We start from the raw sequence: 27464 nt of genomic DNA on the forward strand, positions 1-27464 counted from the left end.
TCCTCTGCTAGCCTGGCGCGAAGTCGCCTTCCGACATTGGCTCTGCTCATTGAATCGCATTGCAACGCCGTCATTCAATTTGGTTTTGTGGCGGCTCAGCTTGGGTGCCCTGCGGCTCCGTGTTTGTGGCAATACCAAACCAACGTCATGGTGGGGGGTTGTGCGTTTGTTGATGGAGGCGAGCTCGTTGCCTCGGCGATGGCAGGGCTGAGGACCCTGCGCTCCGGTGGATATACACCACCACCAACCGTCGCCGCGGACATGTAGTACCATCCCATCCCACACCCTATTACTATCTGCCATTTCCTCCTGGATCCGCTCGCCGTGCGCGCCCTGTCCTCGTCTCGCGACTTGTCTTACCGCCACTTCACCTCGCAGCTCACGACCACCCAAAATGTCGCCTACCATGGCCGAGGGCTACCAGGTCATGGAGGAGCTGGGCAGTGCGTATTATCCCCTGCACTATCCACAATCGCTGACCAAGCTACAGGCGGGAGTTTCGGCAAGGTCTTCAAGGCAATCGACAAGACCACCGGCGAGACTGTGGCCATCAAACACGTATGCATCCACATCTACCCCGGGCGATCCCCCATACTCATCCCCTATAGATCGACCTCGAAGACAGCACCGAAGAGTTGGCCGATATCCAGGCAGAGATCTCGCTCCTGAGCACTTGTCACAGCCCCTACGTCACCGAGTACAAGACCAGCTTCGTCAAAGGCGTCAAGCTATGGATCGTCATGGAGTACCTGGGCGGAGGGTCGGCTGCCGACTTGGTATGCTCAACCACAAACCCTCCATCGATTTCTTGACTGATTTGAGTAGTTGGCACCCGGAACTTTCAGCGAAGCACACATTGCCATTACATGTCGAGAACTTCTCCTCGGACTCGACTACCTCCACTCGTCCGGCAAGATCCATCGTGATATTAAAGCCGCCAATGTGCTCCTCACCGACCAAGGCAAGGTCAAGCTGGCCGACTTTGGTGTTGCCGCTCAACTCACTAACATGAAATCTCAACGTATGACGTTTGTCGGCACCCCGTTTTGGATGGCTCCGGAAGTGATCCAAGAGGCTGGCTATGACTTTAGAGCCGACATCTGGTCCTTGGGAATTACCGCCATGGAGTTGGCAGAGGGTGCACCTCCGCACGCAGGATCCCACCCCATGAAGGTCCTCTTCACAATTCCCAAAAATCCGGCACCCAGGCTAGAGGGCGACCACTGGAGCAAGGATTTCAAAGACTTCATTGCTCAGTGTCTGGTCAAAGATCCCGATCGACGTGCATCGGCCAAGGAACTGTTGAAGCATCGCTTCATTCAGCGAGCGGGCAAGGTTGAAGCTCTCCGCGAGTTGGTTGAGCGCAAGCAGATGTGGGACGCCCAGAGGGAGCAGCAGGCGGCGTCTCAGCGCAAGTACTATGAAGAGACAATGTTAGTGTATACTCAAGTTTTCTCAAGAAGATGCTAACAGCTTTGCAGGGTTGACTTCTCTGCCAAGGCCGAAGATGACGATGCATGGGACTTCGACACAGTCAAGCGCGGAACGGTGGCCCCACGATCAGCCGTGAAGCAACTGCAACGGAAGTCCACTCGGATACCCACCGCCGTGGATGAGGCACAGAGTGGGATGCAGCGCATGGACCTCAACGCAGCACCATTGGGTGACGTCACAGAGTCACCAGCGTCAACTCGTCGTCGAACACCCCCTCGACCACAGTCTCAAGTCACGGCGTTGAGAGTTCCTTCTGGCAACACACCAACTGCCCGCCGAGTTAGCAACATCGGCCAGCCTAGCAATCTTAGCAACGTGACCAATGCCAGCACCGCCAGCAAGCAGCCACTGGGTGTTGACCTTACATTTGGCAACTCCCCATCGACTGTGCGACACTTTAAACGCGTTTCGTCAGATGAGCGTCGAGCTCCAGCACGCTCGAACAACACAAATGAGCAAACCAGCCAGGGCAATCAGTCATTCCATCCAAATCCCGAAGCCCGCACTTTCCGGCCGTCTCCACCAAACTCTAACCATCCGCTCGATTTCAACAACGAGAATGAGCCACCCAGCCCCGACAATGCGCATATGCCTATCACCAAGGATGCACTGTACGGTCGACGGGCCTACAGCAAAGTCTTGGATTCGGTGTTCCAAGAAGCACACGCAGACACTGCATCACCTCGGCAGCGGGATGCGATCGGTCGCGTCGCTCAGGCGTGGCAGCATCTCGATGAAGTCGACCCACATGGCGAGTTCATGCTTCTCAAGAACATCGTCGATCGTCTGAAGAACGATGCGAAGCTTGCCTCTGCACTCGGTATTCAAGTCTCGTCATCACAATCACCATACCGGCACAACACCAAGACCAGCGAAATCAGCCTGGGAGGTACTACTGTGCACGGATCAGGAACCAGTCGAATCCGCCCCAGCACTTCGAATACGTCCATCTCAACAACAGCCAGTAAAAGTTCAGAAGACTACGAACGCGCTCCCTCTACTCCAGCAACACCCATGAGCGGCGGTTCTCCAACCAAAGCACTGAAACCCGCAAAGAAGTCTCCACAACTCAAATCCCACAAACGTCCCCAGAGCGCACTTCTGGTGGGCGAAAAGGGCTTCGGTGCTGAGGCTCTTGGAGCCTTTGATGAAAAGAAGTTACCAGGCTATGTTGAGCCTGGCATGGAACAACAAGCACTGCTTGCTGACATTCTCTACGGCCAATGGACTCAGGGCTTGCGTGCCCGCTGGCCCGTTGCTTAGACGTTTTTCTTCTATGTGTCACAAGTAGACGCTAGACTTTGTAGATGACTGCTTGGACCGACAAGACAAAGTCGGGTTTCTTTTTTCTTTTTTCGTATTTCCCTGGTATCATTTTCATACGACATCAAATTGCGAGAAAAAGCGGCGCAATCTTCTGGTTCCTTTTGGCGTAGTACGACGGGAACTCGTTAACGACTGATGAAAGCGGCTCATGACTCTGGGTTATGAGATTTTAACGAGGAGTAACCGTTGGACTGCCCTGGTCAAGGCATTGGTATAGGTGTTCCTTTGGGGATTTTCTTTTCGGTTCACGAATGAGGCATTCGAATCGGGGCAAGGGCATGATTTCAGCTGTTTCTTTTATTTGTATAAACCAGACTTTTAGCTCGTTTCTAATTAAAATGCCGCCGTTGTGGTTTTTTCATCCTGTCTACGACTCGTTTCGATCTGCGGTGGCTGGGGTAAGTTCAATGCTTAGCTCGAATCGATACGGTGGGTTTTGCCCCGCCCCCGGATGGCACTTTCCACTTTACTCCGCTTCTCCATATCTTGTCTGGAAACAAAAAGTTTTTTTTCCCTCTCATAGCTATACCAAGAATAAATGAAAGAAAACTAGAACATCGCGCAAACCTCACTCCAAACATGCTCTTTCCCAATCTCTAATCCCCGGGGAACCGCGACATACCAATGACAAAATCAACTCATTATGTAGCTTCTCTCTAACAAGTACCGCGGAGCAAAAAAAAAGTCCTTAAACCACGCAATCTCAACCCTTCCTTCCCGCACCCGCTCTCCTCCTTCTCCAACCACACCCGTGCTTTACTCCAACGCTTTCCCGTAGACGTCAGTGGCTTCCTCACCCCTGCTTCCACGCCCATCCGGACAAAACCATGTGATTCTATCCTTCCCGCTGATTGGCCGTGAGCAACAACGAGGCGGAAATAGTCTTAGCAAGCACAAGTCCATTCCTGTCAAACAAACTCAATGCCCGTGTTGGGTATAAATAGTGGCTGGGGGGCTGGTACAAGCATGCAAGTCAAGCTTTTTTTTTCTTAAATTAAACGCTGAGGGCAGAAGCGACTCGGCGGGAAAAGCTTGGTGTTGCTTGTTATTCCTCTGTTGCGTCTTTTGGAGTATTATTAACCGCAACTTTTTTTTTGGAAGTGCGAAGAGATAAGGGAGGATTTGAGGACTGGTTAAGGAGGTAAAAAGAGAAAAGATGAAGATGCAGATGAGATGGGGTGGAGTTGTTGCGCTGGTTGTTGGGGGGGTTGGTGCGGCGCCGCCTTCGACGCTGACGACGACGGTTTCGGCGGCGGAGGATGTGGGGAGGAGTACGATGGATGTTTATCCGCCTTCTGGGAGTAAGTTTTCGTCTTCATTTTGACGGAGAGGGAAAGATGCTAATGGTGTGTGTGTTTTTTTTTTTAGCTCAGGCTGATCCTTCGCTTTTTCCGCCCGAGGAGGTGGTTGGGTTTCCTGGACGTGAGTATAGTTAAGGAGATGGTAAGATGGGTAAAACGCTGACATGATATGTAGCGACACCGACTGGAGTTGAGCCCAATGCTATCGAGACTGCGCCGTCCTATCCGTATAATGACCAGGCTGCGTTTTCTTGGCCGCTGATCAAGCCCCAGCCGCATGGAAGCGGGTCTCAATCTCCTGACTTTGATATTTCAAAGTATTGGGGTAATCTCAGCCCGTGGTACTCTGTTCGCAGCGCCGATTATGGTTTGCCAGATGCTAGTCCTTTGATTCCGGAAGGATGCGATATCACGCAAATGCATCTGCTATACCGCCATGGAGCCAGGTATCCCACCAGCGATGCCGCACCAGCAAAATTTGCTTCGAAGCTTTCCAATGCCACCAAAACCGGACTTTCGTTCTCTGGAGAACTCGCCTTCTTAAGCAACTGGAGGTATAAGCTGGGTGCTGAGCTTCTTACACCATCCGGTCGTAGCCAAAACTTCATGCTGGGAATCGAGTACCGCCAGCTCTACGGCCATCTCCTCAACAACTTCACTCAATCCGGAAAGATACCAGTATTCAGAACCCAGAGTGAAGACCGCATGGTACACACAGCCGAAAATTTCGCCGCCGGCTTCTTCGGTGTTCCCGAATATCTCAACCAAGTCAACATCGAAATCCTCGTCGAAACCCGCGGCCTCAACAACTCAGGCGCCCCCTACGAAGTCTGCAACAACTCCAACATCGCCTCTCGCGGCAGCATCGGTAGTACTGTCGCCTCTCAATTCGCTGTCAATGCCTTCAACGCTACACTCGCGCGCCTCCAGTCCCAAGCCCACGGCGTAACCCTAACCCCCTCCGACGCAATCTCCATGCTCCAACTCTGCTCTTACGAAACCCACGCCCTGGGCTTCTCCCCCTTCTGCGCCTTGTTCAGCGAACAAGACTTCATAAACTACGAATACTATTTCGACCTCTCTTTCTACTACAACAACGGGCCCGGATCCCCCGTCTCCGCTGCACAGGGGAAAGGATATCTCGATGAATACATTGCGCGTTTTACTCATACGTTTCCTGCGCCGAACTCCGCGCTGAACGAGACGTTTGATAATACTTCGACGTACTTCCCGCTTGATCAGAGTATCTATGCAGATGCGACGCACGAGGTTGTGGTGCTGGATGCGCTTGTGGCGTTTAACCTTACTGCGTTGTTTAAGGGTGAGCCGTTGAGTGCGAGGGGAGATGAGGGACGGAATACGTTTGTCGCGAGTAAGCTTGTGCCGTTTGCAACGCATTTTACCACCCAGGTGCTGGAGTGTAGGGAGAGGGTGCCGAGCAAGCAGGTTAGGTTTATTGTGTATGTCCCCCCCCTTCTTTTCCATCTCTGTCCAAGCGGTTATTGTTTGGGCAAACGGACGGATTTGCTAATGTGTGCGTATAGGAACGACGCTGTAGTCCCAATCCACGAGTCCCACCCCGGATGTCCCGAGGACGCAGATGGACTTTGCGCCTTCGACAATGTGGTCGAGGTACTCAAGAAGAGGAGTGCCGAGATCGATTTCAACTACGATTGTTTCGCAAATTATACGGCTGTGCCTGGTGTGAACTACAACGGGCGAGCACCAAGATAGTCGAGTTCTCATAAGCTAAATACCTAGACTTCTCTAACTACCCTTATTCATCACACTGGAAAAGTACACAGGACTCTGTACATATCTGCACACACCTAATATCATACATGTATATTTTTACTTTTAAATATCTTTATCTGATCTATTACCCCCTCTTCCCATCCCCCTGATCGATCCAGCCGACCCTTATACCCTATCCGCCTGTATCTTATCCAAGTCCTCTTTCCTGCCCCTCCCCCTCCCACTCCCATCAAACCTCTCACTAATCTCAACCCGAAAGTCCTTTTGCACATTAACCTGCAACCCATCCAAGCTCGCCTTCTTCACAATCCTCTTCTGACTCCCATCATCCCTCGCATCCAAACTCTCCTCACTCCCATAATCCTCTAAATCCCCATATATCTTCGTCTCAACCCCCGTTCCTTTACTCTTCCCATTGAGATAATTCCGCGTGCGACTTGACTCCGGGCGCTGCTGTTGCTGCTGGTCGTCGAGTTCAAGCCACTTATTTTTGGAATCGATGGCGTTGCTGGCGGAGGGGCCACCCGGGTGTGGCTTTTTGGAGCCGAAGATGCCGGAGGCGTAGGAGCGCGAGTTACTGCCGGACCAGGTGGAAAAGCGCGCGATGGCGTGTTTGAGGAGGGGATGGCAGGCGGGTAGGTTGGCGACGAACATGCCGACGTTCATTTCGGCGGTGGCCCAGGCGAGGATTGCGCCCAGGTTCTGGAGGAGGCGCGAGGCGTCATTGAGGCCGATGAGGTATTTTAGGCGGACGATAGGGGCGATAGAGGCGCTGGGGTTGTGTTAGTTTGGGGGGGTTTGTGAGTGTTGAAGGGTTGGACTCACAAGATTCCGAGACCCAACATGGCCATTACACCACCCTTTACGCGCCAGTCGAGTTGAACGTCCCAGAGGAGGAAGATGGGGAGTGTGGCGAAGATCCAGTCTGTGGAGATGGATACTACGGCTACGGCGTAGGAGAGGATGGTCTGCGTGCTGCGCTCGCGGCAGTAGCCTTCGACTTTTGTGTCCCAGTTCTTCCTGGATTGTGTGTTAGTACTTGATGTTCCCCTTTGAGTGATTCAGGATTACTCACTGTACTGGCATGCACTGGAAGAACAGGTATATGCCTGTTCCACCCATAACGATGAAGCACAAAAGCATGCTAATGTAGATGACATATTCGATCCATTTCTTGCCGCTTGCAATTCGAATCAGAGCAAATCCGATACTGCACTTGATTGTGACGAGGGTAAAACACCATGGTTCCTGGAAGACGTAGAACCACTGCTTACTGATTACTATGTTGCTAACTGAGCGAATAGGGGGGAGAAGCATACCCGCAGGGAGTTCATATATTGAGACTCTGTAAGGGTGGCATCATATTGTCCAATACCACTCCATGCCATGCCTATGGTGGCAATTGTGCTTACACTCCAAAAGGGCTGTATCAGTGTCAGTCAAGTTGTACACAGGATTGTGGATCCAGAGGCCTTACAATGTTGATCAACATGGCCCAGTCATCGGGACCCCACGCCTTCCTCTTTGTCCGTATCCAGAAGCGCAGGATAGTAGAAATTATGTCAAAGGGAAGCGGGACTAAGACGGCCAAGGCCATGGGATAGGATGTCGGCGCCATGGTGACTATGTCTGTCTACAGTCCTCACAGGTGAATAGAAGTGTCAGATGGGCCAGCCAACTGTTATGAACCGCGACGATTGAATGGACTAGACTTATGGACCTGCAGGTCGTGGGGTCTGTGGAGAAAATAAAGGGATACAAGGGAATGTGCACAAGGGCAGTGCCTGAGGCATCACGTACGATATCCGTGTGCTCAGAGTCCATTGATGCATTCTGCTATGAGCCGCACTTGGAACGGGCAGCCCGTTTACATCTCGGTTCCGTCGCCTTGGTACCCCAACGCTGTATCGCCTTAGTCACAGCAGTCACTTTGTTGTGCCGATCGTTAGAACCGGAGTTGTGCCGTCGAGAATCAAGACTTGAGGATGGCCAACGGGGGGTGCCGGCGTGGGATGTGCGCTAGTTTGAGCCACTACCGTTCCGATAGTGCCGGCATTACGCGCGGCGGCATACATTCCCCGACCCACTTCACTGTGGACATTCCATATGAAACGAGCCTCACGACGGGAAGATTTTTCCTATGCCATTCACGAACAACATTTCCAGGCCAATAGGAGTTGCCTCCGTCGTCGTCTCAAGCTAGCAGCATCTATGGAAGGTATGCCTCTTGTCTCGACGTCGCGACCATCTTGCCTATGAATCGTAGCACCGTGGGCCCAAAGACCTCGCCAGATTTCTTATCACAATTCTCAACGCTTAGTATCCTGATAGCAGGTGTATGCTTGCCTGTCAACATCTCTGAGCAGGGTGCTTGGATGTAAGTATTGTCGCCGAACGAGGTAAGTAGTTCGCGCGCTTTTCCTAAACACCATCAACCCACTCGTCTCGAGGGTTACGTCTGCTTGCATATCTTCGCACCAGCACACGTGCACGCGCAAGGCTGTGTTTGAGCATGCAAGGCAGGACACCCAGGCCCCATCCCGCATGCCAAGACTGATTGACAGCTCCCTTGCAAAGGGATGCCCTTGCCAAGGGATTGATGTGTTGTATCGGCACGTTTTAGCACCTTCGCCAAAAATATCCAATTCTCAGTCTTGCATTCTATTCGCGAGAAATTTCCGTCCACAACCCAGCTAGCCGTTGCTTGCAATATAATTCGACATAATCCTTCCCGAAGGATTTCGGCCAACAGTTGCGTTATCATCCTTGTCTTGCAAAGTAACTCACCACGTATTTTCTCATACGATATTAGGCGTTTCCTCGGCCAATCCTCCCTATGGCAGCCCCGTTGGAGTGAAATGAAGATCTTCACCGCCCCGATCGAGGCGAGACCGGACGTCCGACTCCACATCGGGGTTATACTAATCCTATCCTAGTCCTTACTCCAACGGTTTTATCAAGTCAAGGGTTCCCCGCTACAGTTGCTAGTCGAGGCTGTCAAGCGGAGGTTGATACTGTCAGTTGCTACCGCTGAAAGATAGGTCCGATACTACATAACGTCGTGTTTCGTGCAGCTTTTCTCCTCTTTCTATTCCCCAAGCACATATCCAACCTTGTTAGATTCTGAGACTAAATCCATCTGACCCTTACAAAACTTCTACGAAAAACCCGACAGTATGGCACCAGCAAGGACTAATGAAGCAACGGCACCCGCAAGGGTATTCGAAGGCAAACTTGCCATTGTCACTGGATCGTCAAGGAGTAAGTGCTACTTGACTGCAAAGTCACCAATGTCGTCTTTCTCGTGACGACATGTGTCGTGAGATCGAACACTGACAAACTTTCCCTCGCTTTAGGTTTCGGCGCAGCAGTTGCAAAACATCTTGCCGAACGTGGTGCAAACGTGGTTATCAACTATGCCACTTCAGCTTCTGATCAGACTGCTGCTGATCTCGCAGCTCATCTATCCAAAACATACGGCGTGAAGGCGGTCCCTGTGCGTGCTGACTTGCTCGATCCCACGGCCCCTGCAGCCCTTGTCGAGGCCGCAAAGAAGCACTTCTCCGACCCCTCTGCAACCCCCAGCTTCCAGATCGACATCATCATCAACAATGCGGCACTTGTGAATTCTCAGCCCATCCAAGAGCTTGACGTTGAGCTATGGGACCAGACATTCAACCTCAACTGCAAAGCACCCGCGCTACTCATCAAAGCAGCGTTCCCCTACCTTCCCCATGATCGATCGGGCAGAATCGTTAACATCTCGTCTGCAACCACGACATGGGGTCTTATCCAGCAGACTTCCTATGCTGGAACCAAGGGCGCCATCGAAGCTATGACCCGTGTTTGGGCACGTGAGCTCGCTGAGCGCTGCACCGTCAACAGCGTCTCTCCTGGCCCTATGGACACTGGCCTACTCAATGGACTTCCTGAAGCCCCAAGGCAAGCACTAAGAGCGTACAATGCTCTGATTCCTCTGGCCAAGGAACGACCCGGTGTGGACTCTGAGGATATGCTCAGGCTAGCGGGCGAGATTGGCGGCCGACCAGGTACCTTGGAGGAAGTAGCTGGCATCGTCGGAATCGCCTGTCTACCCGAGAGTGGATGGATGACAGGCAACCAACTCGGTGCCAGCGGCGGTGGTGCGTTTGTAAGATGATGTGCCTAAACTAATTTTGAAAAAATGTAAAACAACTTTCCCTTCCTTTTCCGTTCTTCGAAGTGATCTACTCTTACTAAGAACTTTATGTTCAACGGAGAATTATTCAGTTCTACCATCTGTCTCACCACCTTGCCGTCCAAGATCCGATCTACATAACTCTCTTCCTATTGTTGATGTCAGCCCCGTCTGGCCATCCCCTTGTCCCGGGCCACCGTGCAGTTCCGCCAACGTGGGTATGTGTGTCCCATACGTACTTCTTTTGCAAGGGTGACGTGACCTTAACACACATATGCGCCTGTCATATACCGTTGTCGTCTCTTGATTCGGTCCATGCGAAACAGCCTAGTATACTTCTCACCTAAGTACGTTGCATCCTGCGCAGTCTCGAATTACCTTTTTGAGACATCCCCCCCTTCCACATACCGACTTTACCACTCCGCCCCGCCTTCGCAACTCATTATGAATAAAAAGCTTGTTGGCTATGCTAGTCTTTTGCTACGGAGGTGCTGTTCCAAGAGCCCCCCACGTCGGCAATTTAAAATTAAAATAATGGGGCGGGACGCTTTTCTTTTTTGGCTGACACATGGACATTTTGGCAGCCCAGCAAATGTCCAACGACAACGGGCGCGGCGGCGGCTAAACGAGGAACATAATAGTTCGCATCACCCCTGCTTATAACACCCCCGTTTTTTATCTTGGCTCCGCGGCGAATCATCGTCTTGGACATCCAGCATCCTGAAGGACTTTAGTTTTTTTCTTCCCGCCCTGGTGGATAACGTACTTTTACTTACCCAGTGTGGGTAAAAGGTTCTTGGGCATATATGTGCAGATCCTGTCGTCTATACTTGTGCATGTTTTTTTTTATGCTTCTCGGTGGCAGAGGTTGGTCATATCGCGCAATGCGACGGGGGCGGCACGGCGGGTTGCGATGTTGCGTCGCGTGGAGTTACGTATCATCGGGGCTGGTGGCGCGTGCGTTGGAGAGGGGATGTTACTGTCTTGCCTCGAGTTGCAAGCATGGTGTTTCGGGGAGTTTGATGAGAAAGGAGGTGTAGGATATGAATTCGCCTTTTCTTGCCCCTCGAGAAATTGGTGATGCGCGAGGATCTGCGCTGCGAGTTTGGCTCTGTTGTTGTTTATCACTAGTAGTGATCTGACTTGCATGTAGCATGTGATACTTCCAAACAATTGCTGCTTACGTGGGAAGTTCATTTCATTGTATGTCTCAGAGTCATGGTGGATCGAGATCTGGCATGAATAGTAATGCCGCTCCTTGATTGAGCTCCTTATTCTGGACACCATGGCAATCATGCATTGGAGACATGTGGATCTGGAAAATGAGTAAGTAAATGCACATGGCCTGTAATGGAGACAGACAACCGAGATAGCCGTGGGTCTAAACATAGTATGTTCGGATATCTACACCGACCATTGTACAGTTGGGCATATTGTTGAGTGACGTGATCGAGGATTAGGACGAGTCGTCTTGAACAGCCCATCGACTGATATCTCTACTGACAAATAAAGCTAGTTTCGCGAAAACATCCGTGCACATTCTACGAAGCATCAACAGATACGTGTTGTTGGAAAAGGACCAGGATCGGCTTTACTACAGGTATTATTGGTCCTGGTCGCTAGGTTATGGTCTTCGGCAGATCTCGGAGAGCTAACATTCTAGAAGAACATGCTCTAGTGACGAGTAGCCCATCTGAAAGTTCACTATAGTTGTCGATACCGAGATTGTATAGCTGACAAGCCATATACAACAAGCATTATAGACAATAGAGGCAACTCTGTGAGCAAGTGCGTGGAGGTATTACCAATAACGGTTAGACTGAACTTAGATTATTATCTACACTATGGCGTTCGCCCTCCCACTACCCTAATGCCCCGTCGACACTCAATGGATATAGAGATGCCCCTATTCACTTCATGTCTGTAAACGAAAGAGCTAAGCTTGGACGTCGTATAGCTCTCGGCATTATCATTGAAACCATGGTCAACATCGCCCCGTCTACGGAGACGGTGGTACTTGTAAATACTGGCAGAACCGTTTCTGTAGGCAGTTCCGTAATCTGTCGAAGAAGATTGAACTTACAAGCGTATGCCTACTTACTTATATACAATGCTGGTGAGTATATGACGAACGTACTCCTGATATAAGCGCCTTCTTAACTCCGTTGAGCATAAGAATGACTCATATGATAAAAAGTTTCAAGGATTTAGCGATATTCTGTTAACATCATTACAGTTGCCAATTTGCGTGGAAGATATACAAGCCCCTCTGCCGTTAAGACCGTCCAGTTGTTAGTCAGCATGTTACTGGACTACTAAATCTTTGCTCGCGTGAACTGTTTCTCATACCGAGTTCGAACTGCTCATAATTCGTTCCCCAGTACCTGTTTGCCCAACTCATTTGATTCAATATGGCGAGAACCGTCAGCCGAATCTCTTCAGACTCCCGACTATCCCTATCCCTTGTTAGATTTCTGAGCGCCGGATTTCGGAAGCGTGCTAATGGTGTCTGGTACCACTGCACCCGCTCTTCTGGCGAGTTGTTCCATCCACTTGAGCATCAATCCCAATAGAACATACAGACAAACTTGTTTCTGTACGGACGTGTAGTGTACGAGCTTATGACAGGATTCTGGCCGGGAGAACGCATGGGTAAACTGGGACAGGAGACTGCGATGATGATTCCGCGGAAAGACTGGCCACCGCTTGAGGTAGAGTGTATGGGTGAGATTGTGCGGAAGTGCTGCGAGGGGAATTTTGCGGATGCAGAGCAGTTGAAGATGGAGGATTGAGGGGAATGATGATTTGAAAGGGTTTGATGTTGCGAACCTATCCTTGAATTAACAGGAAAGCAGGAATCCACGGGGCAAAATCATTCCATCTGCGAATACTAGTATGTGTCTATTGAAGCTTAATAATCACACTCATTATACTTAGCTATTGTAGATGGTTCCAAAAACTAAAACCCTAATATAAGTGTATATTGTAGAGATTTGATAATACGATCCATGACCATATAAATGTCATTATCTGCATATATCTAGAGAATAGCAAAGACACCGAAAGCCATACTAAGTCACCGACAGGTCATAATTTCTTTCTCGAAGCCCTTGGTATGAACGATCCAATTAAGTTCTGTGTTCTTGGTACTGCGTTGTCATACTAGCCGTTGCTGTTCTAATTGCAGCCTATAGATTTTATGATCAGGAACCCATGCCTTGTGTCCAACGGCGGCTGGTAGACAATCTGAACTGATTAAGGAACATAGATGTAATATATAAGGTCCGATACTTGTCGGACATGTGAAGCTATGTTCGAGTATCATCGGATTGGTACTGTGCATTCTGGCCGGCGTATTCTAGACCATATCCGACAGCTGCAGGATAAATGAAATCGTATCCAGTAGCTGTCGGTTGAGGAGAGAATGATGAAACAATTTCGCTGTCGAGACATACACACCTTCTATTCGAGGTTACCGAGATAACTGCTGAAACTTATTTGCGCGCTCTTAGACAACGTGCTTATTTCTCAAAGCGCGAAATATTCTGCAGGGTTGGTGTTTCTTGGGACAGCATCCACACACTTTTGAGATAGATATCGTCTAGAAATTGCGATATTGGTCAGAAATCTTTTACATGTATTCAGCTTGCTAGTTTTCATTTTTTCATATCCTGTTTAGTGATGAATGATCACAAGGAATGGCCATATCGGGGAAGTCTTTCTGTAAGGTAGAATTTGACATAGAACAGATCAATAGTCCTTGGTGTGATGTCTAATTGATGCATATCAAAATCGATTTATTGTGTAAATCCGTAGAGAGTGGTTATTTTCTAGGTGAAGTTTTGCATATAAGCATATTTTGTGCAGGTAGATTTCATAAAACCCCAGTTTTTATGATTCTGGTCATGTAGTCGCAACCTAGATGGATCACTGCTTTCAGATAACGAAAAAGGATAGCTAGCTTGTACGAGGACATATAATAATGGCCTCAATACAGGGACTACCCGCAAAGCTGTTGTTTGACGAATTTTTCTATGTTGCTGACGTGAGAAGGATCGTGTGTCGTTGTGCGGACCAGAATCAGGCAAACGTTGTGCGTGGCATGTGCGACTCGTGATTGGCCAGAAGGCTAAGGCGTCCGGATTTGCCTTGAGGAAAGAACCGTCACCTGGCCCTTCCAGTCTTAGCTCCCGCATGCCAAACTCGACCTCATTCATCTCTTTTCCTCCATGTTCCGCGTGTTATCAACCTCCTTGGACAAGCCTCAAGTCAAATCTGGGCGCGCTCAGTGCTGAGCCACAGTATATTCACTTGTCACCGTTTGCAACGCCCCAAACCCCCTCTGCCGCTTAGCGCCAGGCCTCCAGGTTCTCCCAGCCTTTCGACTACGCCTCGTACGCTCATTCGCCCCTGGGTCCGTGTCCCCACATAGGCTCCCGAGATGTCGTCGGCACGGCCGATACCCGCGTTCGACAGTCGCTTGCCAGGCCCTGAGCCATTCGATTGACCTTTGGATGCGAGATGGCAGTGACAAAGGGGCGGGCTGGGATCTTTGGGCTCTGGAACGCTCGCGGGATTGCCAATTGTGGTGGTGTCACAATTCCTATTTCTCGTGATCAGCTTGAATGTTGGTGGACTGCTGGGAAACTTCTCGATTGGTATTAATCATCTCCGTGACGGGCACTTGAGGCGCCTATTTGCCCGTCAAGTCTTTCTTTACTTGTCAAGTCGAGAATTGCACGAACAGACGCATGTGCGCACTAACCTTGTCGTATTGTCAGTGTCCACTTGACAGGTCGTCCTATTCAGCACGCAGGCCTTCCTACCAGAGTACTAGGAGCATTATTACTGCTTCTGAATTATTGACGTTGTGCTTGTTTAGTTGTGATTCTCCTCTACTCGCGTTATAGCGTTTTCAACTGACGAATCCCCTCGTTGCTGGCCCACGGTTGAAATTACCAGCCGGCAATCCCGGAGGCGTTCTCGATATTGTCATCCTAAGGCCCATCGTAGCCGACTCTCCAGAAGCTTACTCAGTATTTGAGAGCAGTTGTAAGTACAAATTAAGCATCTTGTAAATTTCAAGAGGGTGCTGTAAGGATCACCAAAGGGGCCATCGAGAGCCAACGCTATAGGAGCTCACTTGGCATCGGAAAGCTGCAGCCTTTTTCTATTGTTCCACCACACGTCCCCATGACCAAATCATGCTTGCAAGGTTTGCCGGGTGCCAAACGCTGTTAGGTTCTCGCTCGAGCCTTTTCTGGGTTACAATTGTGTCGGAAGCAACGCATGCGGGGTCGTAGTCTGGGTGTGCCTTATCTGGCTGGACTCTGGATTCGAGAGCAGCGCGGATACGGCACAGACTGTGGCATACCTTGATTCCAGTGCGGATGCTGACGGGCACCGCCTCTTTCGATTGGGCCTTCAGCAGTGGCGGTGGGCGCATGACCCTGATTGTGACGAGCGTTTCCTGTAGCGTAAGGGCATGACCGGTGAGTTTTTACTCGCCTCTTCTGCCGAGACTCGTCGCCTCGAGGGTGGTTGTTCAGCTGCAAGGTTCGAAATCCGGTGAAAGATTTGTGCACGATCCTGCATGTCGCAGAAACACCTGCCTCGATCAGCAATCTGCTGGCGCTACCAAGGGAAGCACATCCGCTGCTTCCATTAGCGGCTTTAAACAAACTCGCCAATGAAACCGTACAGAATAAAGAGACATGAAGTCAAGAAGGCAAACCATGCAGGGTGAGGTCCTCCAGCGGCCTTAGCACCGTCAGCTCAATCCTGCGAGCGTCTACTTAATTCCCGTACGCCCCTCGGTCCTTCGAACTAGAAGCAACTTCAATTCGTATCAAAAAGACCAAAGCAAAGACAACTTACTGGAAACGCGTCGCATTACCGCTGGGTACACGGAGGCCATCAGACATGAGTGCCGCTCGACACAATAAGCGCCCGCATGAATGTTGGCTAGTAGTGCCTCTACGCCGGCTTATAACCCCTCATCAGGCAGAGCCGCATCTCTCATTCGTTCCTTGCCACGCTCAAGCACGTGCAAATCTCGATCACGATAATCGTTCGATCGTACAACGGGAGCAGGCAAAGTCAATTGATTTACTACCAATCTCCTATTATACATGGAAAGACTCAAAATATTGCGTTTTAGACGCTCGTTGTTTCCTCGGAGTGTGTTAGTCAGGTGGGAAACACAACGTACGGGACGGAACCAGTTCACTTCCCTGCTTGCTTCTTCTCGGAGCCGGATCATCCTTCGCATCCCCGGCGCTGTAACAAATGACCCGACGTCGAGCATCTTTCTAGCTGAATTCTCAACGGATCAGCTCTCTCCGGTATCTCACGCCAACTGCCGTGCTGGACAGCAAACATGGATCGCTCTGCATGGAGGGATCCACCTTCGGCTCACTTGGGCACGCGCTGTGGCTTTCCAGCCGCTGGTTAGCCGGCGGCCAGAATCGGGTACTGCTCATGCAGGCTATGGGACTTGATTGAGCGCGATGCCCAGCCGGCTAGCTGACACCAGTGCTTTTTGCTAAGTTGCAGCTGACAAGCTGTACAGCTACGAGAATCCGATTACCACGAAAACGCTACCAAGCCCACATCCACGTCTTGTATGCTCTCAAAATTCTACTCATATTGAAGAGGACCTCTTGGGCACTACTTGCACAGTATTCGTTGGCGTACTAGTCTCCCAGCGAGATGGAACAACCATATGACGACTTGCTACGGCCGCCCGTGGTAATGATGGCATACAGCGGGGTAGGAGAAATCCAGCTGGCTTCCTATCGCATGCAGCCTATGTAGGATCCTGCGCCATGCATATTTGGCAACACTTCTAGCTTATCAGAGGCTTCGTACAGATTCCTGTCCCGCGTCATCGTCATGTAGGAGCTTGTCGTCTGACCCTTTGACTGGAATGGCTTTCCTCAAAGCCGAAAGATCGCAGAGCCGCATCGTGGAGACGAAGGATAAAGCGGTCCGGTAATGAAGGGGAATCATAGTACAGAGCAGGACAAGCGCATTCACGGCACAACCACACGCACCTTATTGTGGGTCTCGAGCATATGCAAAACCGCGGATCTACAAATTTCCATCATGGTCAGTCACTCACATTCTTTTTGTCCTTTATGTTCGGGACTTACGAGATAAAAGCCAAGATACTTTTTCAGAATCGATGAAATAGGCAAAACTCCAAACGCTTCACATACGTACGACAGCAGTGGGCATCATGGGATGCCCGCCTTTGAAGCAGGGGCCGTCAGGTCAATAGGGGGAGGCGCGAGCGGTCAGTGGTGGCAATGTGACGGAACTCAAATTTACGGAATTCCACAACCTCCACCAGGCGCTCAGCCATATAGCACGTACTCAGTCTTCTACATCGGGGGTTTTGGGTTTTGGGTTCTGAAAGGTGACGCAATCAACTCCAACACCTACAGACACTCCAACACCTGGCAGCCTCTGTACTTTCAGCACCACGCTCAAAAGGAATACTCATACCTCTGTAATGCGGAACAATACCGCACAGTCTACAGTCGAAGAAGCGATCAGAATTGGCTGAGGATGCTGCTACCCGATATATATTATGAGAGTGCACCGGTGATAGACCGCTCACGTTACGGAGGCCTCAAAGGAGAGCTGGGCATATTTCTTGCTCTCATCGCTTTTGCTATACACCCACAGGAGTTGCGCGCCAGACTACCCCAAATGTTCACGAACGGGAATTGGCAAACACCCGGCACATTCAATCATGGGAGTAAGTCAAGCCATATTTTTTTTGGTATTGCACGGTGTCTGGCTAACCTTTTTGCCGACAGGACAATCAGAAAGGGGTGTGGTAGTGTATGTGTGGACCTGTCCGTCAATCACGGCTGACGAACTTCATGTTTATGAGCGAGGATCCCATACCAGGTATTATTACTAGTTGTCAATTCCTAATCGCCCCCAAACACCCGCCAAGTCTAGTTCTGACTTTGAAGCGAGGGTCATGTCAGTTTTACTGACTTTTTTTCTCCTTGTTCCTCCAATTTCATTATACAGGACGTCTCTTATCGCACACTTTGTTGACTTTTTCTTAACCTCAGACTGCTTACTTTCTATACGTTTTCATAGCGGTTGCTCAGCAGGAGACAGGATCTCAACAACTGTTGGCATTACGAAGTCACGACTTATGCGCATCTTTTGCTGCAGTGTTGGCAGCTTTCTTTTCCTTTCTTTTTTTATATGTCTCCTTGACCAGATTGCATAAGTATCACATTAGCTTCAGGATAAAGAATGGCTCATATACGTTTGGTCTCTTTTACAGAAATACACAAATCTCTTGCTGCTTTCGACAAATACATGAAGCGAATAAAAGTTCTCTAAACGTGGTGTGTGACTGCTAATAGCATGGTTTGCAATCACCATCGTTTCATGTTGGTTGACAACTGCGCCCTTGACGATCTTCACCACGACTGATTAGCACGGCCACGTAACGACCCTACATCGCAGTCCAGAGACCGACACGTACATGGAAGCTAGTAACTATGCATACGAGGGAGGCTGTCTAAACAAGGGTATCATGAAAATCCAAACAGCGCATACACGATACATGCGATGCCTAACTTGGCATACCCCATACAATGACATTGCCGTCGCCACCCCCGCTACACCATTCAGGTCTCGTTTGGCAAAACGCCACAGCAGACACGAGATCCTTTTTGCCCTTTCCAAGCGGAGTTTGTGGTGATCCTTTGACTTCTGTCATATCCGAGTGTTTAAACTTGTGCAGACAAGTTCCATGTAGCATATCCCATGCAAACACAAAGCCATTATCGCTACCGCTAACAACGACGCTATCGTTCAAGCCGAGTGTACTTCTGACTCTCAATTCCGTATTCACAAAAGCGTCGTGCTTGTATGTTTTCAGGAGTCCACCATTGATACGATCCATGAGCCTGATCGAGGAATCAAGCGAGCTAACAAGGACTTCTGTACCCTTCTTACTCACAGTCAAGCTCGTGCAAGATGGTCCTATAACATCGACTTGACACATGCCAGTTCTCAAATCATAGCTTCTGATGCGCCCGTCTACACTAGCCGCCACGATCTCCGCGTCGTGGATCGCAACGTCGGAAACGCTATCCTTGGCATCCGACAGCATCATAATGGGCTTGTAGGCATTGGATCGCACATCCCAGATGCGGACTGTACCGTCGAAACTCGCGCTGACAACGACGCTATCGCCCTCGCCGCCAAAGACGCCGCGGTTCACGCGTCCGGAGTGTCCTGTCCAGCGTCGCACCGTCTGTGCGGTTTGCACGTCCCAAAGAAACACGGTCTTGTCACCGCCTGTGCTGACAAATTTGTCATTGGCGTGGTTTACGTCGAGGGAAAGGACTTCGTAGCCGTGCGCTGTGTATTTGTTTACGAGGCCTGGGGGGCGCTGTGCAGATTGAGTAGGCGCAACGGAGGTGGGCGGTGCGTGCTTGGGGTTGTAAAGGCGGATGGTGCGGTCAGAGGAGCCGGTTAGGATGTAGGATTGGGTGCCGGAGGAGTAGGCGATGGCGTGGACGATGCCGTTGTGGCCGGTTAATTTGGCGGTGGGGGTTGCGGGGAAGGCCATGGTGTAGTAGTAGTGAAGGTGGGAGATGCGTTGCGAGGTACTGGGACGGCTGCGATTTAATAGCACCGCTCATCGAGGTACGTGCTCAAGGCATTGTGGAATGGAGATGTATCCGGATAAAAGGGAGATGATCGAATCTTGGTGAATGTCTTTCCGGATGTGTTTCTGCTATGCGACAAAGTTGCGCATCTTGCGACGCGTAGGAGGAGCAGAGTCGGAGGAGAAGACGCAAATGCATTTGGTACCTGCCAAGGCCGAGGTGGGGCAATGACGCTCAGCTAGCTCCCGCGACTTTTTGGCCTCTCTACGCGTAAACAGCTTATGAACATTTTATACGCAAATATCTTCTTTTCATCTTTGGTTCTGGATTCACGAAAGTAACAGAAACTTTACCACCTCTCATAATGTCACTCCAACACCTCGACAGCCCGCCCAAGGCCGATGACTTCACCCCGCTCTCGGAACACCAGCAGCAGACGCCAGCTTCTTTCTTTGGCGCAAAGCCCGTTCTTCACGCCCACTATGAAGCCATGACTCTATCTGTTGCTGCCGATCAGCTTCAGCAAGACCCTGCATTCAGCAAATTCAGTTCAAGACGCGAGGGAGAAGAGGACTTGGTAGACGGGGTTGACGTTTGGGTCTCTTCAGAGCATGTCTCTTTCTTCGCTACAAATAATGGTTTGTGCTAACCAACGCCGCAGAAACCTCATCCTATTCCAGAATACACCCTCGCCCGTCGGCATATCTATCCCGTATCCGTCTCTTGCCCTCCACGCAACAATGAAGTACAAGTCAACCATCGAAGCACTGTATATGAACATCTCACTCAACGACGCCGAAACTGTCAACGAAGACGATGACATTCGTATGCTTGAAATCACTGTTCTGCCTCCATCTTATGCGACGAAACCTACCGACACGTGCATCTCCGAGTTCTTCGCTGCGCTAAATACTTGTGCGGATCTTCATCCTGACCCAGACGCTAGTGACGATGAGGGCGATGGTATGCTGGATGATACAGCGCCTGGTGCATCGGGCTGGATTACAGCGGACAACATGGACGAATATCTCGATGAAGATGGTAACTTTAAGGGCATGGTGATTGGAGAAGAGCTGGGTCCAGGTGCTGGCACAGTAAGGACAAGGGAGGAGGCAGACGATGGATCAAATGGTGTCAATGGAGCTGATGGGCACGAAGAAAAGTACCACCGTACTGGCTAGGTGCTGGGCAAAACAGCAAAAAATGTAATGAACATGATTAGTTGAATTTCTGTATGATACCCCATGACGAGACACCCGGTCACGGGTCGGATAGCATAGCTTTATGGACATTTGTACCAATGAAAGTTCATGCGTACTGACAGTCTCGAGAAGTTTCCTCCACCTATCAAAAAAGAAAAGATACAGAATAAGAAAATCTAAAACATTATACATCGTCTCCATCATCTCACCGCCACTGTCGTCCTCTTCGATACTCCAATGAGATCTTCCTCTTATGACCTCCTAATTCATTTGTGTCATCTCATTCAATCATTCGAACCTCTTCTCCCTTCCTTCGTGGCTATGTGACTTTCGTCACATATGTGCCACAGCTGCTCTCGGTGGAGTATGTGGACGAACACACCAATAACAGTGCTAATAAACATAGCAGTGCATGTTCAATCCCCTCTTCCTTCCAGTTAAGACAAGGATACGCGGCGTACAATCTGCATATAGCAGCTTTCAAGCCATATCAATTTAGAAAAAACCTGTATCCCCAAACTCGGCTACCGCGTAGGCGACGAAGGCAGTGCCGGATATGGCGCCCGGTTCGTTCCAGGCACATTCGCAACAGGGTCGGGCTGTGTTACTGTTGTCGACTCCGCATTTCGTGCATCCGTGTACGTTGGCGGCCACCCAGCAGGCGCCGTCCCTTCCGCATGCATCCTGCGTTCAATATCCATTCTCTCTAGATTCGAAACGACCTTGTGGTAGGCAGGTGGCGGCATATCATCTGCGTCCCCCTGTACCGGCGCCGGCGCGGCAGTAGTAGTTCGACTCGCGCGCGCGGCAACAGCAGCTTGACGACGGGCATCGGCAGTAGGATTCGTATTCACAGGCGGTGCAGATGCCGCTGTTGCTTTTTGCTCCTTAGCGCGTGCTCGCTTGCCGAAACAAGCGATGATGCCTATGATAAGGGCGACGGGGACTAGGACGCCAATTATCACGCCCGCGGAAGGAGCATTGCCTTTGCTGTTGGGTGTGAAGGCTGCGGGATTGTAGGATGGGTTGCTGTCGCTTGTGGGGGTGTACCAGTCCCAGAAGTCGGTAGTTGATGTGGATGTTGGGGTTGGGTAGGGTGGATAAGATGATGGGGAGGGAGTTGCTTGTTGGGATTGAGCGTCGTCAAGGACGCCCCAAGGGAAGGTGCTGTTGTAACGGTATCGTGCTCCTGAGTCGGATTCCCTCATGCTACGGGATACGATGAATGGCTTGGTTATGATGTTGCCTAAAACCGGCGCAGTTGAACTGACTTGAAACCATTCTGGGTCTACCTGTTGTTCAATTACACACGCCATGACACTGTCGGCACCTGGGACGGTTGAGATGGGGACTTCCAAATCTGGCTCCTTTAATGTGGAAGAGAAATATCTCAAGGGCTCCATACTGAGGATGCTTTGACCACAAAAGGGGTATCCGGTCATTGGGTCTCTCTCTGGTTCCTCCGGGTTAACGGTTGAGGGACACCTGAAGCACCACATTTCCCATCCCCTTACCCAGTTGTATTCTGTACCGTAGACGTTCTTTGCCGGAGCTTTGGATTCAGGTACTACGACGTCGCCCATATGGATATTACTTTCATTCCAGCTGAAGTATCCGCTCAGGTAGTTTTCCTCGTTCTGAAGTATATTGGACATGTACCAATGTAAGTCTTCTACATATTCGATGGTACCATTCAAGCGTGGGTCATCCTCGGGTGGTTTGGACACAAGGGTAGACCCCGGCAATGGAGGCAGAGCCGGTCCAGGTGGTGGAAACCAAAACGAAGGCAAATCAGTAGACATGGCGAACACGCGGGAGGCGGAGAATGTGCGAGTTTGTTGGGTCTCCACATGTTGGTGAGTTGCAGGGATCGCGCTTCTTTTATGTTTCTAGGGGCCGAGTTGCGAAGTTCCCGAGGAGGCCTGTTTGGGATACCAAGACTGGTGTTGTTATTGCCTGAAGCGCCACTACGTAAGTAAAGCTTGGGCTGCATCCTTTCAGGCCGTTAGACGAGCCGCCGCGATAACAAGATTGGCGGAGCACCATGCGGGTGGGCTCATTGTCTAGTCGCGTGATCTTTGGCCTGTCTTCACCGAGGCGTGTGGTGTGCCTGAACAGCCTCGTAAGGCTACCCACGTGCCGTATAGCCGGAGAGTACTGTGGCTGGGCGGTGGCGACTTACACCAGAAGATATGGCTGTGGTTTTGGCCTAAGTCTAGGCTCAAGATCCATATATTAAGCTACCGTTCATCCACTATGTATGTAGGCTGTGCCTATTCTGGGCGCACTGTGCAAGTTCATCTCGGCGTCTGCTCGGAAAACTGTTGGGTGGTGAATTCACTCGTCCATGGCGGTTGGTGTCGTTGTCGTTGTCGGGCTGGCTTTGTCGCGCACAGAAGGGACGTTCTGATTGCAGCGTCTGATGTCTTCAGAGACGGTTGTGAGTTTGAAAGTACTATTCAGGTTCGTTCTCACCTATGGAGCGTGCGTTCCCCATTTAGGCCATAAATGGTTTAGCGCCTTTCCTCATACGTCACGGAGATGATTGCTGCATTCCCAAATGGAGTCGTGATAGTTTTCGCATTTTCTGAAGTCGGTACATGTACGGACCGATACTCTGGAGCCGTTTTATCGATACCAAGCATCTTTGTACCAGGACCTAAGCATGCTTGTTCCCTCCACCGACCACAAAATGTAACTCGGCGACGTCATACTTCGGGCTAATGTACGGTTCTCTGCTCCACATCAAGTCCGTCCCCATCATCTCGCACAAAAGAACTCCGCGTGCAACATATGATGCCAATCGGACCACACGGCTCCTAGTCAGTACATCATGGATCAAGGATAGTCATGCCTACCCCGCGCTCCCCCGCGCTCGGCAGTACTCCAACGTGGTATCCTACCGCAATACCAACCGCGAAGAGTCAGGTGGTTACCATTTTCGGAAATGACATACAGGCTACATGCAGGGAAAAATTGAGGTACTCCGTCGGGGTAGGTAGTATGGCTATGGAGTATCGTGTAACTGCCAAGCCATGTGCAGCGAAGGGAAGCTATAAAGTATGTGAAGAAGCGCGGGCGGTACATTTGCGGAGCCAGTCCAGTGTACGCCTCACTCCTGGCTGTTTGAAATTTTTGTTGTGGTTTGGTCAAAAATGATTGATCTCTTTTCACCCAAACATGCCTCAGCGGCATTACTGTGCTTTCTCGCAACATCCACTAAAGCACAGCAAAATTCACCAGCACAAGTGAGCTCGGGAGTCCAATACGTCAATCCGTTAATTGGAACAATCAATGGAGGTCAGTAGGTTGCAAGTCCCTGGGGTGGGAAAACTAATCATAATCAGGTCATGTTTTTCCTGGAGCAACACTGCCATTTGGTATGTATCTCACTATCAAGGAATATAAATGGCGACACGCTGACTCTGCTAGGAATGGCCAAGGCCGGGCCTGACGTGATAGGAGAAAACCAAGGAGGATTCTCATCAAATGACTCTGAACCCATTTATGGATTTTCCCACATGCACGACTCCGGTACCGGTGGATCGCCATCACTCGGGAACTTTCCGATATTTCCACAAGCCGGGTGCCCAGACGATGATATCAATGAATGTAAATACCCAAAGAGTCAGCGAGCTACCAATCGTACATTGGGCAGTGTGCATGCTAAACCTGGATACTTTGACATCACTTTGGACGATAACATCAGGACTGAGACCACGGTAACGAATCGCACGGCTTTGTACCGCATAACATTCCCGGAGACACCCACGACGCCAAACACAACACTAAGCCCGCACATTCTGGTCGAGCTCACGGATCTACCAAATACGCGCAGCGAAGCCAATATGACGGTAGATGAAAAGACTGGACGCATGACTGGCCGTGGACGTTTTGAACCGTCATTCGGTGTCAGCACGTACCAGTCGTTCTTCTGTATCGATTTCGATGGCGCCGCAGTTAGACGCGCGGGTGTTTGGTCCAATACCCGAGCAACTACAAGAAAACTGGATCTATATGTCAAACCATACGATAGCCGACAAACGACAGGACAGCGGCCGTCAGGTGGCTGGGTACAATTTGAGAAGCCCACTCAAAACAACCAGATGTTGGTCAGGGTGGGCGTGAGCTTGGTCAGCGAAGATCAGGCTTGTGCGAACGCGGAGCGCGAGATACCTTCATTCGACTTTGATGGGGTAGTCGAGGCCGCTGACGCTGCCTGGCGCTCCAAACTCGATGTTATCACGATTGAGAGTGGAGGTGTGGACGAAAGCTTCCTCACATCATTCTGGAGCGGCGTGTACCGAGCAATGATCAGCCCACAAGACTACACTGGCGAGAACCCCTTCTGGAAGTCCGATGAGCCCTACTATGACTCCTACTATTGTATCTGGGACAGTTTTAGGTCAATTCATCCTCTGCTCACAATACTGGATCCGCATAGTCAGACATTGATGATCAGGAGCTTACTCGACATCTACCGTAATGAAGGGTGGCTGCCAGATTGCCGAATGAGCTTGTGTAAGGGATTTACCCAGGGAGGCTCGAATGCAGATATTGTGATCACAGATGCTTATCTGAAGAACATATCTGCCGGAGTTGATTGGAACTTGGCCTACGAAGCTGTTGTTAAGGACGCAGAAGTTGAGCCCATCAACTGGGATGTCGAAGGTACATTTTGCACTTGTAATCCTCTCTCTAAATTATTGCTAACATGATGTGTTTAGGCAGAGGCGGTCTCGTATCCTGGAAGAAACTCGGTTATATCCCCACCCAAAACACCGATGTAGAAGGCATAGGCACAGAAACTCGCTCCATTTCGCGCACAGTCGAATATGCCTACAACGACTTCACCATTGCCCTACTGGCCCGTGAACTCGGCCACACAGCAGACTATCAAAAGTACCTGTCGCGCTCTGCAAACTGGAAGAACATGTTCAAAGCCGACCAACCCAGCATCTTCAATGGTACGGACACTGGCTTCGTAGGCTTCCTGCAGCCGCGCTACGAAAACGGCACATGGGGACTTCAAGACCCTATTTTCTGCTCTCCACTGTTGAATTTCACGTCGTGCTACCTCAATCCCCAAGGCGGCGAAACTTACGAAGGCCCAGTCTGGCTATACACATTCTTCGCACCCGGCGACATGGCCACACTGATCACAACACTAGGTGGGCTCGAACGCTTCACCACACGTCTAGACTGGCTCCACGAATCTGGCATCTTGTACGTAGGCGACGAACAGGCGTTCCTTACCATCTTCCTATACCACTACGCAGGTCGCCCGGCACTCTCGGCCGAGCGTGCACACCAGTACATCCCATCGCTCTTCAACGACACCGTCGTCGGCATACCCGGTAACGACGACAGCGGCGCAATGGGCTCCTTCCAAGCCCTCGTCATGATGGGTTTCTTCCCCAACGCAGGCCAAGACGTATATTTCATCATCCCTCCCTTCTTCGAATCCGTCTCTATTAAAAACGGCCAGACGGGTAAGACGGCCACGATTCGCAACATCAATTTCGACCCAGAGTATAAGAATATCTATATTCAGTCTGCGACGTTGAATGGTGAGCCGTATACGCGGAACTGGATTCAGCATAGCTTTTTTCTGGAGGGAGGGGTCTTGGAACTTACGCTTGGCCCAAAGGAGAGCGCGTGGGGGGCGGGCGTGGAGGATGTGCCGCCAAGTTTGGGGCCGGCTGGGAATATGACGGGGGTAGGGGTGGGAGAGCAGCGGCGCTGGGAGATGCAGGATATGTGGGGTTGAGTGGGGCGATGTAGTATACTTTTTGTAGCTTGCTTGAGTGAAATGTATGCTACAAGTACACATACTGCATAACACAGCATGTTTGTGAAGTTCCTGAGGATGGCAAGAGAATACTCTGTAATTGCCCATCAGTCTCTATCTCCCTATATGTCTCATACTACGGCAATTGCTAAGTCCTTCACCACATTCCATACCGCATTGTCTTGCACACAATGAATCACGTGCACAGAGTGAATCGCACACAGCAAACCTACCCAACAACATAAGTTGTACAACGACAACATCCAGCCCTAAACTTCTCTCTACACTGTTCAATAACAACAACTTCCTTCAAGCCGCTCGTATATATTTCATACCAAAAGAATCCCTCAAAATGTTTTCTATACTTGCATACCAAAAGTACAACAAACACATTCAACAACCAACACCCAGCAACTCAGAACCAATAAACGAAAAGAAAAAGAAAAGACGACAGGAAAAAACTTACTTGTACTTTAAGAAAGTATGCCTCACAACCCTCCCAACCCCCCAACCCCCCACGCAGAACCAAGCTCAGAATCAGGGGCAGAAACAACCTCAAGCTCAGACTTCGACTACATCCCACCAGCCTCCGGCTACGGTTTCGCCTACGACTCTGAGGTCGAAGCGCGGCACGCCGCGGGCCGCGCTTTACGCGAGAGCCGGGCTGAGCGGGAGAGTACTACTGGAAGCTCAGTTCAGTTGAGGGAGCAAGGAAGTGAGACGTCTGGGGAAACGGGTAGTAGTGGGGTTGAGTCGAACGGGTGG

General features: G+C 50.5%; 12 protein-coding genes across 12 annotated transcripts; 8 read left to right on the forward strand and 4 right to left on the reverse strand.

The window, feature by feature from the left end:
- Positions 1-406: 406 nt before the first annotated feature.
- Positions 407-2757, forward strand: COCCADRAFT_92324 (uncharacterized protein; the record flags this gene model as incomplete). The annotated part of the gene is made up of 5 exons (XM_007712654.1): positions 407-443; positions 491-558; positions 609-776; positions 826-1439; positions 1482-2757. 5 exons carry the CDS (start codon positions 407-409, stop codon positions 2755-2757), a joined length of 2163 nt encoding a protein of 720 aa, XP_007710844.1.
- Positions 2758-3976: 1219 nt separating this feature from the next.
- COCCADRAFT_92309 (uncharacterized protein) lies at positions 3977-5855 on the forward strand (the record flags this gene model as incomplete). The annotated part of the gene is made up of 4 exons (XM_007712655.1): positions 3977-4121; positions 4189-4242; positions 4297-5581; positions 5666-5855. The coding sequence occupies 4 exons, from the start codon at positions 3977-3979 to the stop codon at positions 5853-5855; spliced, it is 1674 nt and encodes a 557-aa protein (XP_007710845.1).
- A 186-nt stretch (positions 5856-6041) lies between these two features.
- On the reverse strand, positions 6042-7494 carry COCCADRAFT_25096 (uncharacterized protein; the record flags this gene model as incomplete). Its single annotated transcript, XM_007712627.1, has 5 exons — positions 6042-6648; positions 6702-6896; positions 6952-7142; positions 7196-7300; positions 7354-7494. 5 exons carry the CDS (start codon positions 7492-7494, stop codon positions 6042-6044), a joined length of 1239 nt encoding a protein of 412 aa, XP_007710817.1.
- A 1558-nt stretch (positions 7495-9052) lies between these two features.
- COCCADRAFT_92331 (uncharacterized protein) lies at positions 9053-10035 on the forward strand (the record flags this gene model as incomplete). Its single annotated transcript, XM_007712656.1, has 2 exons — positions 9053-9137; positions 9233-10035. The coding sequence occupies 2 exons, from the start codon at positions 9053-9055 to the stop codon at positions 10033-10035; spliced, it is 888 nt and encodes a 295-aa protein (XP_007710846.1).
- A 1935-nt stretch (positions 10036-11970) lies between these two features.
- COCCADRAFT_25098 (uncharacterized protein) lies at positions 11971-12845 on the forward strand (the record flags this gene model as incomplete). Its single annotated transcript, XM_007712628.1, has 2 exons — positions 11971-12169; positions 12664-12845. The coding sequence occupies 2 exons, from the start codon at positions 11971-11973 to the stop codon at positions 12843-12845; spliced, it is 381 nt and encodes a 126-aa protein (XP_007710818.1).
- A 2378-nt stretch (positions 12846-15223) lies between these two features.
- COCCADRAFT_25099 (uncharacterized protein) lies at positions 15224-15977 on the reverse strand (the record flags this gene model as incomplete). Its single annotated transcript, XM_007712629.1, has 3 exons — positions 15224-15381; positions 15428-15687; positions 15931-15977. The coding sequence occupies 3 exons, from the start codon at positions 15975-15977 to the stop codon at positions 15224-15226; spliced, it is 465 nt and encodes a 154-aa protein (XP_007710819.1).
- A 1237-nt stretch (positions 15978-17214) lies between these two features.
- Positions 17215-17986, forward strand: COCCADRAFT_92330 (uncharacterized protein; the record flags this gene model as incomplete). Its single annotated transcript, XM_007712657.1, has 2 exons — positions 17215-17818; positions 17880-17986. Coding segments are annotated over 2 exons (711 nt in total), but the record flags the coding sequence as incomplete, so codon positions are not given.
- A 675-nt stretch (positions 17987-18661) lies between these two features.
- Positions 18662-19666, reverse strand: COCCADRAFT_25100 (uncharacterized protein; the record flags this gene model as incomplete). The annotated part of the gene is made up of 1 exon (XM_007712630.1): positions 18662-19666. The coding sequence occupies one exon, from the start codon at positions 19664-19666 to the stop codon at positions 18662-18664; it is 1005 nt and encodes a 334-aa protein (XP_007710820.1).
- A 404-nt stretch (positions 19667-20070) lies between these two features.
- On the forward strand, positions 20071-20887 carry COCCADRAFT_35566 (uncharacterized protein; the record flags this gene model as incomplete). The annotated part of the gene is made up of 2 exons (XM_007712658.1): positions 20071-20319; positions 20387-20887. 2 exons carry the CDS (start codon positions 20071-20073, stop codon positions 20885-20887), a joined length of 750 nt encoding a protein of 249 aa, XP_007710848.1.
- A 545-nt stretch (positions 20888-21432) lies between these two features.
- On the reverse strand, positions 21433-22710 carry COCCADRAFT_35567 (uncharacterized protein; the record flags this gene model as incomplete). Its single annotated transcript, XM_007712659.1, has 1 exon — positions 21433-22710. One exon carries the CDS (start codon positions 22708-22710, stop codon positions 21433-21435), a length of 1278 nt encoding a protein of 425 aa, XP_007710849.1.
- Positions 22711-23449: 739 nt separating this feature from the next.
- COCCADRAFT_92390 (uncharacterized protein) lies at positions 23450-23632 on the forward strand (the record flags this gene model as incomplete). The annotated part of the gene is made up of 1 exon (XM_007712660.1): positions 23450-23632. The coding sequence occupies one exon, from the start codon at positions 23450-23452 to the stop codon at positions 23630-23632; it is 183 nt and encodes a 60-aa protein (XP_007710850.1).
- Positions 23633-24063: 431 nt separating this feature from the next.
- COCCADRAFT_92343 (glycoside hydrolase family 92 protein) lies at positions 24064-26678 on the forward strand (the record flags this gene model as incomplete). Its single annotated transcript, XM_007712661.1, has 4 exons — positions 24064-24208; positions 24256-24288; positions 24341-25579; positions 25636-26678. 4 exons carry the CDS (start codon positions 24064-24066, stop codon positions 26676-26678), a joined length of 2460 nt encoding a protein of 819 aa, XP_007710851.1.
- Between the last annotated feature and the right edge of the window lie 786 nt (positions 26679-27464).

Source organism: Bipolaris zeicola (genome assembly GCF_000523435.1).
Source record: "Bipolaris zeicola 26-R-13 unplaced genomic scaffold scaffold_47, whole genome shotgun sequence".
NCBI classification, from domain to species: domain Eukaryota; kingdom Fungi; phylum Ascomycota; class Dothideomycetes; order Pleosporales; family Pleosporaceae; genus Bipolaris; species Bipolaris zeicola.